Raw genomic sequence first — 16,906 nt, forward strand, 5'->3', positions numbered from 1 at the left:
ACAATCATTGAGTGTATCATTTGTCATTGGAAATGTGTACAGGTGTGACTATAAATAAAGAATACAGAAAAATAAAACTTTCTGTTCTCCTGGCATCTTTGTGGAGCCTGAGTTTGCTCAAATAAATGTCTGTTATACAAGCATTAACTATGCATTTTCTTTATATGAGTTTGGAGGAGTTGCTTGTAAAAACTTCAAATCTTGATCTTTTGTAGCCATCAGAGGGCACAGGAGAGAACCTTTCTGTAAAACATTCAAGATAGAATTGGGTACAGTCACTACATTGGTTGCAGCAGGGTAGATGTATACAATTTTGGAAATCCTTTCAGATCAAAAATACCTGCCGGTATAATTGTGTGATATGATTTGGGCTTTAGATTTCCCATAAAAGTTTTGACTAGTTTGTTTTTCCTTTTCATGAGAAATAAAAAGTGAATCATTTTGTGAAAATGATCGAGTCCAGTTCCATATTGATTGATAGCATGGGACTCTTGTGTGCTCTCCATTTATTTCAGCCAACATACTCACAAACTCAAGGAAATCTCTGAAAGGATTTCAACCTCAAATGAAAATAAATAAAAATGAATAGGCTGTATACAAATGACTCGTCAGAATCGAGGAGCACGTGTGCGTGCGTGCGTGCGTGCGTGCGTGCGTGCGTGCGTGCGTGCGTGCGTGCGTGCGTGCGTGCGTGCGTGAGTGAGAGAGAGAGAGCACGTGTGATACTGGAGACTAGTACAATATACTAGTATCCTAAAAAATATATAACTTTATATACTAATATAAAGTTGTAATCAGGTTAAGCTGTTATATGCACCTTCATATCCTTGTAGATGTGAACTAGAATATTATGAATATCCCCTTGGAAAATGGTTTGATTGTTTTGTTGTTCTCATTAACCTGGGATATTCATATTTTGATTCTACTTTATTTGGCTTTCTCAAAACTGAGCTGAACATGAGGATATACCATTTACAATGTGGAAGCTATGAAATTGTAATACTTGAGTAGTAATTGAGACACTTGACTATGTGAATCCTGAATAACACCGGAATATTATTGTACATTTAAATGAAACCAACATTGTTCAGCCTAAGTGCGTAATACATGCCAGTGTACAACCTGCAGTCAAATTGCTCTGTTATTGAAGAATAATTGAAAAAAATAAATTCCCTTAGCACTTAAGTACTCAGTGTTTGAACTGAAAGGGAAGGTTGCCATTTCCAGTGACTTAACAGCACACCTTGATATTCAGAAATGTAATTTGTTGTCATATCTTCAGAAAACAACTTTATTAATTATGTGCTTTCTATTTGCAGGCAACAAATGTAGATAGCTTTCTCCTACAATGTCACCAAACATTTCGAATGAATGATTGCTCATTGGGAAATTAATGGCAATACCCCCCCCCCCCCCCCCACCCGCATTTAGAATTGATTGGATTTAAAGTAATTTCTTCTGTGTGTGTGTGCATGCGTGCGTGCGTGCGTGCGTGCGTGCGTGCGTGTGTGCGTGTGTGTGTGTGTGTGTGTGTCCAACCCTCTTATACTGACTGAACTTGACAGCATGGCCTCTGTTGTTCATTTTGTCTGTCTCTGTCTCTCCCAGTGTCGCTAGAGTCCCCCCATTCCATGTTTTCTTTTTCTCTCTGTCCCTGGGATACCTACCAGTTTTACTGTGGTTCTTCTCAACATGTCTGTGAAAACAGCCCTTATAGGAGGAGGGTGTGGAACAACACTGTCTGTTAAAGGCATACAGGTATTTCAACCAAACAAGGCCAGTCTGGATTGAAAGTCCATGGGTCATTCCTCAAGGCGAGCCAATCAAAAGAGACCAATCCAGAAAAGCATGTTCGACATTTAACTACAGAGTATATTTTGGGTGTATTTTTACACTCTCAAGACTCTGGATTCTGCTGTGTATGGGTTGGGGAGCCAAAAACGTGTTGCAAGCCGCTGTCTCTTGTGTCCTTCATTGGTCAAGGGTCCATGCTGAGATGAAGGCTTCAGCCAAGAGAGGGACTCATCGCTCATTCACCCGTTTGGAGCCTTTTGGAGCCCTGGAGAGATGAAGTGGAATTCTTCCTTCTTCGAGGTGATAATATGTCACTTAAAGGGGGTCATCAGGCCACCAGTCCAAGGCGTGAGATCTTAGCAGAGAGGAAGGAGTGGAGGATGAAGACAATGGGCTTGGGACATGAGTGGAGATCCAGTTGCTGAAAGAGAACAGGACAGGAATAGAGAAGAGTGGGATATGTTAGAAAAGGATACATTGTAGCCTAATAGGGCTGCAACTATCGATGATCTTCTTGCCGATTATATATTGTCGATAACTTTTTCGATTAATCAAATAATAGATTTTTTGGGATAATTTTGTAAAAATGTTGTATATGTTGTATCGAATTGTAATGAATTGATGCCAAACAATTCCAATAGGGCTCACATCGCATAGCCACACATTGCTTTTAGATCTGCTGGTATTTTTTCAAGACTAGCAGATTTTAATCAAGAAAAAAAAAATATATATATATATTCTAAAAATAATCTAGATTATTTTTTTTATTAATTTGATTAGTTTGATTAAGTGTTTTACCCCTAGATTGTATAGAACTAAATAAGAGAATAGAGTGGGATATGCTGCATATAATATACTGACTTTACTATAGACCATAAAATAATGCATGGATGAGAATGGAATAACACATATTTTATTATAAGGTAAAGTCAGGCAGAATAGTGTAGGAATAAAATTAAAGAGTAGAATAGAGAATGGTAGAATGGTCAATGGTTATAAAGGATAGAATGAAAGTGTTAAGAGGGTACAGAGAGAGCAAGAAACAAACGGATAGAAATAATTGAATGAGAGAACAACAGGAAAATGTATTACTGTAATCAACATAATACAAAGCAGTCTACAGTTCACTAATACGATGAGGATTAGGCAACATTGCTACATGGTCCTAATTGGAGCTAAGCACTACACACGCACGCACGCACCCACCCACCCACGCACGCACGCACGCACGCACGCACGCACACACACACACAGTGCGCACGCCAAGAACACCACCCGTTCCACCTCAGTGTGAACAAAGCGCTGTTCATTACAGGACTTGACTGTGAATTATGGGAGTTTCACCAGTATGACTCACACATCCTGTTCCTATGGCCTATAGGGACTTGGACTACGTTTATACTTGAAGCTGAAGTTTATTTTGTCCAACTGAAAACCTAGGGGAAGGATTAAGAGATGGAAACTATGACGTGTCAGCTTGTTTGTGTCATGTAAGCGCCATGCAGTGAATCATGAGTGGCTCCACATATCATCAATGTAGGTCTACTGCTGAAACCTTTCATATCAAACATTTTAGCAGCCAATTTTGAGCTAGTATTCATAGTGGTATACGAGGGTTGTCCTAAAGAGACCAAAACGTTGATAAACACCTGAGATTACAATTTTTGCGATGACCTTAGATTCTCCTTTATAGTAAATCATTATTGTTTACACTTTTAGAAGAATTTTGTTTTCTTTGGAAGAACCGCCAACATTAGAATTTGGAAAATGTGTTAATAGTTGTTAATAAGGTCCAATGAATTTCACACTGACTTTTGACATTATAGTAGCTCTTTAACCAACAGATTACTCACATTTACATCACAGTGAATTTTAAATGAAAGTACCGGTACAACAGCTACATTGGTTACTTTGAATGAAAATATGACTACTTGTACTTCCAGTAAGTTTGCTTGGTGCGTGGCCAATGAAACATGGACACACTGTGCTTTCACATTGTGCCCTTATGTGGTGCAAACTGATTAAAAATCTCACAGTAAATGTTAGAGAGAATTTAAATGCTGACATTTTGTCAGGGTTGAGTAAGTTCACATTCGATTCAATCACGTCTAGTTGGCATAAGTAAATGATATATCTAACCTTTAATAGAGAATGAATGCTCTATTATTAATAACCAAATAATATATCATTTGTATTACTGCATTTCAATTGGATTATACTGGTACAACAATGGCAGTTCAATTCTGAATGTGTTCTGAACCCTCTGTCCTAATATATACACTCCAATATAAATAATATAGCAGTGCCTAAAAAAAGAAAAGAAAATGTATTATACTAGTGCATCCTTTTGCAGCAAAGTAGTGCAGCACAGTAGGCTACTGTACTGTTCTGTACTTACCTCATTTCAACCCAAGCTTGCTGTCTGCAATCTCAATCCATAAATTCAAGACAAGAATGTATGCTTTCCCACTCTGCTATCTCAGCACGCTTTCAAATATATAAATCAATCAAACGTAGCCAAAGTGTTGACTCTAGAAAGGAGAAAAATGCTGGAGGATACTTGTGTATCTGTTTCTTCCAATTTAACCCATTAAGACCTGATGCCAATAACCACAATAAAGCACTCCCTCTCACGTCTTAAATTGATTAAATATACAGTATGTGTCACTGCAATGGGAGCATGTGTTTAGTTAGACATAGCGATTGCATTTATGTAAAATCATGATGACCCAGTTTTATTATAATGCGACAGGTGCAGGTCCACTTCTAGCAAACATAGTGAACAAGCTCCAGCCAATAACTGACATTGTTGAATGTACCAATACAGGCTCTAATGACAGCAATGTCTGTAGAGCTTAAACTTAAGCACAGATGGAATTAGTAGGGGAAAAGTAGTGATTTATAAACAAGACTCACAATTTCTCCCTCTTTGCCGCCAAAGTCAAGGGAGAGCATGCGAACTCCATCGTCAGAGGACATCTTGAGCTGTTCAAAGGGGTACGAAAGCATCACTTTAGGCCTGGTAGGGGTGCGAGTCCCTCTGTCTTCCCCATTCTCCCTCTCTGCCTGTTTGGGCTCGAACAGCACAGAGAAGCCCTTTTCATAATGGACCACCAGCCGACACTCCTGGCCGCGATACAGACAACCTGAAGGAAAGAGGGAAATGGAATTGAAACAATTTTTCCCATTCAACTACGACAACTACCAAATCTCTTGCAATGCGTTGTGAGCTTGTAGATCTGTTTTGGCTAATATTCACTGTTTAGACCCATTAGACTAGACACTAGAGGATTGAGCAATTCTCTAAATCACTATCTTTAGTTCAGGTTCACCTATTAACCATACAGCAAAAAGCTGAGTGTACCTCTGACATCACGCATCGTTTGTTTCATGCCCTGGTTTATAGCAGTATCTCATCTCTTAAATCTTATTTTTCCAGAAATGTTCACTATATTTGAATCACTTACAGTAAGTAAGTTAATTCATCATAATATATTTTAGTATGTTTTGGTCAGCTGAGGTGGTTCGGGCATCTGGTTAGGATGCCTCTCGGGCGCCTCCCTAGGGAGGTTCTCGACGCACGGCCCACTGGGAGGAGACCCCAGGGCAGACCAAGGCGCAGTTGGAGGAAACACATCGACTCACTGGCCTGGGAACGTCTCGGAATCCTCCAGAAGGAAGTCACTAATGTTGCTCTGGTGGAGCTGTTGCCCCAGCGATCCGACTACGGATAAGCGGTTGAAGATGGATGGATGGATGGATGGATGTTTTGGTCCCAAGAGTCCCTTCCTAGAAATGTAGTGGCACCTTAAAGGAGAATTCCATGCTAGAAGCCTTTCTTACCTTTATTTGTAGTTGTTACGTCCCCACCAAAGAGGTCCAGGTGTTATTTTGTGCAAAAGCGCATTATTGGCTATTTCCCCTACCATAAGCCGTCAATGAATTGAATCGAATTGAATTGCATTGAGTTGAATGGGGCTATGGGGTGTTGTGCTAATTCGCGTATTTCCATCGCTCAAAAAACAATTATTTTGTATATATCCTCTCTTCATAATGTAAATAGTATCCCAAGCGGCATACTTTACTACTTATTTCGATGGAAATAAGCGAATTAGCACAAAAACCCAACCCCCATTGAGGGCTTATATTAGGGGAAATAGCCAATAATGCACTTTTGCACAAAATAACACCTGGACCTCTTTGGTGGGGACATAACAACTACAAATAAAGGTAAGAAAGCCTTCTAGCATGGAATTCTCCTTTAAGTGGGAAGAGAAAATGTGTGTGTGTGTGTGACCTGTATTACTTGAGAGGGCAAAATGCCCCCACAAGTATAGTATGTAGACAGTTTTCCTGGACCTCACAAGGTTGTTTAATATTAGGAAAAGATTCAGATTGGGATTAGAATCAAGCATTTAGCCCTATGTCGCCTTGCCTTTTAAACATTTTAAAATAGTGAAGCCGATCTACAAGAGCTTAGGTTTAGGGGTCACGGTTGGAGTTATGCCTGATTCATAAAAAGTTGTCATGCACCGAAAGTAGCACATCTACAAGCTCACAGCGTGTTGCAGCACGACACGTTGTGAGCTTGTAGATCGCTATTTTCAGCTTTAGGGTTACAGTTAAAAACAGCAAAGGAATATTAAATGGCATTAAAAAATCACAAGTTGATGTGCTCACAAGTATAGAAGTAATCCAAAATAGTGTGTGTGTGTGTGTGTGTGTGTGTGTGTGTGTGTGCGTGCGTGCGTGCGTGCGTGCGTGCGTGCGTGCGTGCGTGCGTGCGTGCGTGCGTGCGTGCGTGCGTGCGTACGCGTTATCTCTCCCTGAGGACTACTGAAGGTCTGCTTAGCAGTCTCCTTTGTCTGCCTGTCAGCAGGCTGATTCACAGCGTACTTAACTTTGGTGTCACTCAAACCATGCTAATCACTCTATACACATCAAAATCCCTTCCTCGTCTGGCTCTTTATCTGAAGGCTTTTATGAAAACCAAAGCGAATGAATGCCTACACAATACAGTAATACAAAAACGAAATATTTGCTAATATTTCTTAGAAGGCCACAATATAATATAAAGAAAGTTCATAATTTCCATGTGTGTGCTAACGTGATGTCCAGATACAAACCCTTTTTTCCCCACACTCTTTTTTATTTAAATGTATTTTTGTGTATTGTTCAAGGTAGAGGGAGAATGCGGTGTTGCAACGAGACTGGAAAATGGATATGTGTGACGCACTGACACCACTTTACTGATTACCACAGACGAAAAACAGTCTAAGTCCAAATTTCAGACTGACCCCTCCACGAAAAGGCCTCGTTGTCCTGAACCCTTATCTATCATTTATATATTATGGATCAATAGTGTGGACTTAGACTGTTATTTATTACAAGCGTATAACATTTGAATAGCAAACAAACACATTGCCATTGCACCGTATGCTGTGTCACATTTCCACATACTGCTATAGTAACCAGGTGGATAGGTTGGGAAGGATATCACAGTATGTAACTTTTAACCTTTTAACCTTCCCTTCCTCTCCAAAACCCTTGAACGTGCTGTTGCATCCCAGCTTAAATCTCACATGGACTCCAATAACCCTTACAAATCATTTCAATCCGGTTTCCGTTCACTACACAGCACTGAAAACGCTCTCACAAAAGTCACCAACGACATCCTCCTGTCTGCTGACTCGGGTCACCTCTCCGTCCTCATCCTCCTCGTCCTCTGTGCCACTTTTGACACCATCAACCACTCCATCCTCATCACCCGTCTCCAGTCTTCCCTTGTCCGCCACCTTGGCCTCATTCTCGACCCCACCCTTTCATTCCTCCCCCATGGAAACCAAGTCAGCAAAACTGCCTTCTTCCACCTCAAGAACATTGCCCATCCCCGACCCTCCCGGTCATTCTCTGCAGCTAAAACACTCATTCATGCTTTCATCACATCCCACCTCAATTAATGCAACAGTATCCTCTGTGGCACCACCTCCAAAGTCCTCAATTTACTTCAATATGTCCAGATGTCCAGATGAGCATATTCCGTCACTTTCACTTCCGTTTTCCTGGCTCGCAGACTGCCATTGTAAGAAACGGCTTATGTTAACATTAGCTCACAATGTTTATCTTTCGCCAGAAACGTTAATATTTCAATCGATGCGAACCTTGGATGGATGATCATCACCACGGACAGCGCTCAGAGTTTCAGAGAAAAGAGCGAGGGAAAATCCTATTTTAAATAGGACTCTATGGGATGCAGGCGCACATTTCCTGGTGCTGGGGGTATGCAAAGCGTTGCCTAGCAACCGGTCCAGTGTTAAAAGTTGATTTGCAGCCAAACCGTTTCATATCGATAAAGTACAGTAATTGGCGGAGAATTCCGACAAAGGCAGACAATGGTTGGATTTGAATTGACTGAATACTCTGTCAAAGGCAGCTAAATTGTTAAGTAAGAAATGTGAGTACTTTGCACACCACTGGATTCAATGTGGATTTATTACCCTTTCATTTTAACTCCCTCCTCCACTACTTGTAAATGGGACAGTGAGAACAGTATTTCTGTTATGTCCAGGAGAAAGACTCAGGGGGGAAACTCTACTCTCCTACCTGAGAGCCTTGATCTGTACACACACACACACACACACACACACACACACACACACACACACACACACACACACACACACACACACACACACACACACACACACACACACACACACACACACACACACAGGGGCCTTTCAGCCCAAAACAAAAGACAAAAGACCATCTTTCAGGATGACGGTGAGTGCAGACGTAAAGCCCTCTTCCAGAGGTTTTGAAGCATGAGATAGGTGTTACCAGTGGAGGAGATACAGAAAAAAAGATGAATGAAAGACAGAATTACTGAGCATGAATAAGAGGAAGGGGAAAGAGAGGAATTGGAACGACATGCACGCATTTTGTTACCATGGCAACTGATGAAAAGGATCAAACATAACTCAAGGATGGGAGCTTCAGTCTGTTTCTTGTGTCACTTTCAAATGCACTTTCCTGTTATTCAAGACCTTACCTTTCTTAAAATGAAATTATTTTGAGAAACCTCTCTCCTAATAGAAAGCAATTTTGTGGCTACAGTGCATGGTACTGTAGTATATATTACTCACTAACTGGCTTCAGAAAAATGCCAGTATGCCTACTGAAAACATTAGGGGAAACCTCTCTCACCTTGAGAACAAGGAACACCAATAATAACATAATTGACAGTGATACGAAATCTGCCCAAATCTCCAAAACATGGCTCCCTGCCCAGAGTATGATTGAGAGTTACGGTAATTTCTCTTTGGAGCAAATATTTGTCACCAGCTACACTGAGAAAGCCATCATATTGATTCATCAGAATGTCAGTCAGATGAAAAGTTGACAAGGTTGATGGAACAGCTCTTTAGGTACCCGCTATAGGACACCTTTTCATTAAAACCAAAGGCACTCTGGCACCTGTTTCAGAACGTCTCTCTGCCACCATCATTGGTACAAAGGTGTTTGTATTTGGGGGCCTAGTGCAGAGGTTCTTAACCTGGGGGTCGCGACCCCTAGAGGGCCGCCAAAGCATTTCCGGGGGTCCCCAGCCAAAAACGTTGAGAACCCCTGGCCTAGTGGACAACAAGTGTTGTCCAAACGAGTGTTTGACACAGAGACCAACTTCTGGCTGAGCACGCCTTCTGCACAGCTTCTTCCAGAAGTACACACAGGTCATTCATAATTTTGTCTACAATGGAGAGCTGTACATATGTGGTGGTGACAACCTTGACTGGAGCTTCAATGATCTGTGTAAATTCAATCAAGAGACCTTCTCCTGGAAGAAGATTGAGTCCAAGAGGAAAGGTTCATATTCATCAACGTCTGTATTTGGAGCACTAGACCTGTACGTGCCCGTCGGCCACCAGCCTACTTGAGAACGATGCAACTTGGGAACCTAATAATATCTGTTGTCAACTTGTCATAGCACCCGTTTTAACTATCTGTCTGTGTCCCTTTTGTGCCCATACTGTATATGGAGATCTCTGTATCTGTCTGTCTGCCTGTGCCTGAAGAGTGCAAACTGACTGTGAAAAGTGGACTGGTTAAGTAATCAATTGGCAGGTGTGGGGTTGCCATGGCAATCAATTGGCTGAGGCAGAGGCTGGAAATTGCACAGGTGAGGGGAGTTGGGCTCATTAGCTCCACTGGCAGAGCCTGACCAGGGCCTTTTGTGGGCTTTCTGGACAACGGTGTGTCCACCGACTCGAGGCCGGGCACTGCACTCCCTGTGGGGGTGTGGAGCGCGTGTGTCGAATTTGAAGTAGGTGGGGCGAACGGTTCTCGAGTTACGTGCATTATACACACACACGCACGCATGCACGCAGACAGAGACGTGGCGCATTTATAGTAGGATATACGGATCTTCAATCAATGACCTCTACCTCTTAGACCTAAGTCCTTGTCTAAATATGTTATGCAAGCTAGCAGTTGTTCAATACGATCTGGAGCAGTCAGGACTCCCACATGGCATCAGGTGGGAACTGGCAAACATGACTATAACAGCAACAGAGTAAATACCATGAGTGTGCTGCCAGTGAGCCCACAAAACAAGAAAATAAACAAAATGTGAGCCCACACATTTTTTTTGGGAAAATGATTTTGCTGTTCAAAAGGATCCCTTTACTTCATTCAGAAAGCAGATGACAAAGATGTGCTCAGAAGTAAGCATCATCAGAGAAAATAGAGAACTGAACTACGCCAGGGCAGACGCGAAGGAGATCTCTATGAATAGAAACCTCTATGTACAGTTGATCTCCATCAGGAATTAATGTAAAAGCAAAACATTTTTGACAGTTATGGAAGAGGAAGAGTGGGAAAGGTTTATACGGCAAAGGTGGAGTTGCTGCTGGAGTTTGAGGCAAAGTGAGAAATAGATATGGAATAAGAACTGCAAGTTACTTGAGTCTGTTTAGTCATGTCCAGTCAAATCCACTAGTTCTCGCACTCTGACACACTTTCCTGTCACCAGTTTGTACGACATAGGAAATAAGTATATCCAAAGAACTATGGACCAAAAGTAGCTAATCGGGCGCAAGCCGTCCACCCGGCTTATGGGATCTACACCACTACTAGCCAATACAACACTCCTGTCCCTCAGGCTCAAAGGATCTGTACTAGTCAATCACAGGCATGCAGTACACTGGTGTGCAGCCACATGTACTAACATTTAGATTAGATTTTAGCCAAAGTTCAACGTTACCGTCCACACACACAAAGTGTCAGGCTGAAATCCCTGCCAGGCAGAGTTTCCTGGGCAAATATCTGCAAGATTCTGAGTATAGGCCTACAGCTCATATGCACACGTTGCACACTGGCATAGGCAAACGCATCATGGATATCACTCTGAAACAGGCTTCTGAAAGGCAACAAAAGTTCTACTTACCACGAAAGGCAAGCAAGGGAAAGTTATGTGTTCTGTCTATCTGTCCTCTGCTCTATTGAGCTCTGGGCACCAGGGATAGCGTTCACGGATACGCACGCATGCACGCACGCACGCACGCACGCACATACGTACGCACGCACGCACGCACGCACGCACGCACGCACGCACGCACGCACGCACGCACGCACGCACGCACGCACGCACGCACGCACGCACGCACACACACACACTGTGTATTTTGTGCCACAATTAAAGGAGAATTCCGGGATAACCATATTTGTATTACCTTAATCTGATGTTATTATCTCCAATAATGAGTGGTACAGGTGAAACATTACATAACTCCAACCAGAGCGCACCACAGCTCCGTGGTCTCACATGGGCAGATGGAACGCTGTGAGTTGATTTGGAGCAGAGTCATGCACCATTGCGTCTTTGCAACGTCATGTCGCTGGCTTCCATTGACAATGAATGGTAGATTGCATCATGACGTGTGAACGCAACAACTGACTTTCATAATGACCAGAGTGTTTTGTCCCAAATGGTCTTCCATAAAAAAGCAAACTAGCGTAAGACCCAGCATGCATGCTCTGAGCTGTGGTGCGCTCTGGATGTTATGTAATTTTTCACCTGTACCACTCTATATTGGATATAATAACATCATATTAAGGTGATTTTGTTGTCTTATTTCCTCCTGTACTGTACGCCTAATTCTAGACTACGTTCCGGTCTGGTAAAGACCCGCCTCCCGCCTGCCTCTGATTGGCCCTCCTCCTACTAGTAGTAGGGAGGGGCTAAACCCCCTCAGGGGCGCGAGTTGCCGTGTCGAGCGTTGCGAAGTTCGCTATAGCCGACTCAGCCCCGTTGGAGTTGCAACCCGATATGGACAGAATAGTCAATTTGTACCCTCCCCCCAAGGCAATGCCAACACTGAGTAATATTTCCCACTGCGGACTCGTAGTAACCTCATGTCAGTGTCACCAGACTTTCCACCTTGGAGGACAGTCTGCTAACCACGGAACAAAGACCGGCAGTGTCGGTAGGCCAATCGGAGGCAGGCTTGGGCCGGTCTTTACCCGACCAGAACGTTGTATTGAATCACGCGTTATGTACAGTAGCGAAAGCACAGTAATGAATTAAATCAATTTCACTTGAAAAATAACGGTAGTGGGTCGCACACTAGGGCACACTGTGATATTGCCCAGATATTCTGCCCGTCCTGCTTTAATGTGTTCACAGTCCAAAGATGTGTCTCCAACTCTCCATAGCCTGTCTACTACGTAATGATGTAACTCTTCCCCACATTGCACCATACCTTTTTCACACAGTAATGTGTGTATAATAATAAATAAATATGTAATAATAACAATAAATAATAAAATAATATGTTTATGCCTAAACATAATACGTCATGGCAGTGCCGCTACATCCCAGCATACTGTGTTACAATGTTACACATTGTCCATGTCTCTCTGCAAGGAAGCGAGCATGATGTACAGCATTTAACGTTTGTAATTCTATGGAGATGATCATGTGAGCAAAGCCTTGCTATATGCTAATGACGGCAAACTGGCAGTGTATGTGCAGGTGTAGAAACTGCAGATGGAGTTGAAAGTATTATAACAAAGTGTTTGGTAACAACAGACTGCAGAAATAGACAACTGACAAGGCGTGGAAAGCATGGCTCTCATCTTCTGAGATACCAGCACTGTTAGTGAGGATTGGCTCACCCACCTGCTTCATACATGAGCAGACTCTGAACTGTAGCTTAATATGGAGCAATGTAATTATAGACAGAGGGAGACAGACAGTGACGGGGACCCAGGGGAAAAAAGAAGCACAGTTCCCAGAACATTCTGTGCTCCACGAGGGAAAGCCAGAGAGATTGAGTGGGGGGTCGAGAGAGGGAGAGAGAGAGAGAGAGAGAGAGAGAGAGGGAGAGAGAGAGAGAGAGAGAGAGAGAGAGGGGGGACACCGTAGGAATTCCCAGGACAGCCAATAACGAATGCCAACGACCACACACACACACGCACGCACGTGCACACGTGCACACGCACACACACACACACACACGCGCGCGCACACGCACACACACACACACACACACACACACACACACACACACACACGCACACACGCACACACACACACACACACACACACACACACATAATGACATTCCATTCTATAAATAGCTGGCGCTTTGTCAATGCCTTCCATATGGCTGAAAAATAATAACACAAACGCCATCGTGTGTGTACAGTCTGTGTGTGTATGTGTGTGTGTTAGCTGGGAGAGGGAGATGGAGAGAGAGAGAGAGAGAGAGAGAGAGAGAGAGAGAGAGAGCTGGGTCTCTTATAGCAAAATTAGACCGGTCTTACATTGCATGAATTGCCACATGTATAAGCGCTACTACTCTGATGTAATGACGCGTGTGTGTGTGTGTGTGTGTGTGTGTGTGTGTGTGTGTGTGTGTGTGTGTGTGTGTGTGTGTGTGTGTGTGTGTGTTAATATGGATTAAGACTGGCTGCCCTTGGAGCGCAGTTAATTTTATAATTGCCCTCAACCAGTGGTTAAAGTGGTTATGTCTGTGTGCCCCCCACGGTGTGATTTCACCTAACCCAGTACAGGGCTACGCAGATGATGTCCAGTTGGCTTCCAGGGAAGAGAGAGTGAGCAAAAACATGCTCACCAGGACAGATTCATTTCTGGAATGGTCAGGCCTGGAAGTTAAGGACATTAAATGTGCTGTACTGTATGAGAGAAGGAGCGGAGGAAATAGGTGTTACCACTCTAACACAGACACATGCATTGACTTCAGAATAGCCACCAAACCCATACGTGTGTTCTCCCTTCATGAGACATACTCCTATCTAGGGCATAAGTTTAACATTGCAGGTGAATGGAAGGAACAAGTTAACATCATCTTGTCCGAGTTCACATCTAGGCTGGACCTTATTGACAGATGCTCACTACCTTTAACCATCAGACCAATAGCACTGTCTAAAGTCCAGCACTTCTTATCCAATGTTCACCTCCAGCAGAAGGGACTAAGCGAAATGAACAATAAAACAGTGAACTTAGTATGCAAGTGGTTTGCCCTGAACACACACAGCACCCGTGATATTATTCACCATCCTCAGTGGGGGGGCGGGCTGGGTGTACCGAATGTGTCATGGATTTATATCAGCATGCGCATATCACATCTACTGAACATGCTGAATAATGATGATAGAGACGTTAGGGAGCTAGCTAGATCTTCCCTGTTCATCGATTTGAGGAGACGCAAGGTCCCTTTAGCCAGGGAGCCACAGCCCCACTTCCTTGGGTTCAAAAGGAAACCTAGTGGGAAACTGGACACTCGCTCCCTAGGCTTCGGAGTCTCATCGGATTGGCCGGATTTGAACGACCTCTGCGTCCAAGCCGGTGTGTCCCTGGAGTGGGCGCGGCCTGACTCTGATACTGTGGACTGTGGAGGTCTCTGAAGACATAATAACTGACCCTCTCACCTCTGTTAGAGCAACAGTGACCTACAGCGGACACACCCACCTGTTGACACCTAAGGGTGCCCGACGGACCCCGTTGGATATGTTCCAACACCGGCAACAACAACACTGGACTGGTCTCAAACTCCAGGGGAAACTGGCTTGCCTTCCCCATGCTGACCATTCTGTTTCCCATTCATTTATAAGGAACACTGCTCTCAATGAGGATATTATCACCTTTACAGTAAAAGCCAGGCTACAGATCCTTCCCACTAAACTCAACCTTTCTCTCTGGTTCCCCTCCACCCATGCACCTCATTGCTTGCATCACACCACAGGGCTTGTTACAGAAACCATGTCACACATTCTGAATGGCTGTTATGCCTATAAAGGGCTTTACATAGCACGCCACGACAGAATAGTTGATCTCATAACAAAGGACATATCTAAACATTTTGCTGTGAGAATGTACAAACATTCCTGTGTCAAACCTTCCATGTTTCAACTCTGTACTGAAAATACTGACATTTTTGCACATCTCTCTGCTAACACACCAGATGTTGTTGTAGTCAATGAAGAGAACAGATCAGTTTTCATTCTTGAAATGGCCTGCACCTTTGATTCTAGCTTAGAGGAAGCCTTTATGACCAAAGTCATTAAGTACCAGCCGCTCCTCCAGACCATCATTGAACTAGGCTATAGGTGCAATCTACTTGTGTTTATATTCGGCAGCCTAGGACACGTACACAGTTTGGTTGTAAGAGGCTTCCAACAACTTGGGATGCCAAAAAAGCAGCCAAACGGCTCGCGAAATTCTGTGCAATCTCTTCCACTATCGGTAGCCGCCAAATATGGCAAAGACGCTGTTACTTGTACCCCTGAAGGGTGTGTCGGTATTTGTCCGGGATTTGCTGATTGCACTCTGTACAGCACCTTGTAAATATGTGTGTCCTTGTATTGTATCTCTTATGTGGACATAAATAAATGATTAAAATGTGTGTGTAAAATGTGTGTGTGTGGTGTACAAATACTCACTAGTAGTAACTTCTTTAATCATCTCAGCGGAGTTGTGACATCCGTTGACAATGTGCCTTGTCCACAGGGATAGATCTTTGGTGGTCTCAGTCCGGAACAGGTGGGCCTCGATCCCCAGACGCGTGCCAGTTCGCGTGGCAAAGCATAGCTCCCTGCCAGCGTTGGGGGACCCCCGGTCAGGGCCAGAATGGACAAGTCTGTATAATGACATGGATAAACACATCCATTTTTACAACACGCTTTTGCCACACTGCGGTAATAGCTTTACACAAACACGCAAAAGCTTTCTCCACTCCTCGTCTGATGAGCAACACAGCTAAACGTGCGGGTAGCGCCTCCAAAAAATGTGCAAAAATGGTGGTTGGGAAAAAAAAGTGGTTGGTATTCAGTTCACCCTTTGAGTTTTGAGTTGGATTGAATGATTGCACTCTCTCACAGAGTAATGAGGTAAAAATCCACATATTGGCCATTTTTACACTTTATAAATTTTACATGTGTTAGGGAACTGAGTAGTGTCTGGAAGATCCATATGCAGCCACAACACTTGGTATGGGGCAGTATCTCTCTCCTAACCACACACAAAGCCACATAGTCGGAGTAATGGGATGTCGGAAATTATGGGCAGTCCCCCGTTATTCCACATACATTGCTGTGTGTGTGTGTGTGTGTGTGTGTGTGTGTGTGTGTGCGTGCGTGCGTGCGTGCGTGCGTGCGTGCGTGCGTGCGTGCGTGCGTGCGTACCTTGTCGCTAGGAGAGGGTAGACGTGTGCAGGGCTATGCCAGGACTCTTTGCCTCTCGGTAGACTGTCAAACAACAATAGGTCTTTCTCTGTCACCACCACCAACACCGGTTTCCAGCATTGTTTCTCACTCTCTGTCTGTAAGCACACAGCACAGCACAACATAAGATAACACACACAACACAACGCAAAGCAACACAACACATATAGCCTTTAAATGGTAAATGGTGCATTTATATACAGTAGAGCGTCGCAGTCCCTTTCATATTAATTTTTCCCGTAGACGTTTCATAATGTATTTATTTAAAAAGCTGTAAGCCGACTCGGATCGTGACAACTCATGACAACAAACACATTTGTGTGGCCGAAAAAATTATTTCAAAAAAGAAAAAAAAAAGTTTGTACCATAC

At 43.4% G+C, this 16,906-nt stretch overlaps 1 protein-coding gene across 1 annotated transcript in view; it reads right to left on the minus strand.

Moving 5' to 3' along the window:
* Positions 1-1,465: 1,465 nt before the first annotated feature.
* sntb1 (syntrophin, basic 1) overlaps positions 1,466-16,906 on the minus strand; it is a 57,117-nt gene continuing 41,676 nt past the window's right edge. Inside the window, exons 5-8 of the mRNA XM_079504613.1 lie at positions 16,498-16,634; positions 15,757-15,953; positions 4,711-4,940; positions 1,466-2,215 (exon numbers count right to left, since the gene is read on the minus strand). Coding sequence (XP_079360739.1) covers positions 2,123-2,215; positions 4,711-4,940; positions 15,757-15,953; positions 16,498-16,634 — 657 coding nt within the window. The 3' untranslated portion in view covers positions 1,466-2,122. The remainder of the gene's footprint in view (positions 2,216-4,710; positions 4,941-15,756; positions 15,954-16,497; positions 16,635-16,906) is intronic.

This window comes from Electrona antarctica, assembly GCF_951216825.1.
Source record: "Electrona antarctica genome assembly, chromosome: 6".
Classification (NCBI taxonomy): Eukaryota; Metazoa; Chordata; class Actinopteri; order Myctophiformes; family Myctophidae; genus Electrona; species Electrona antarctica.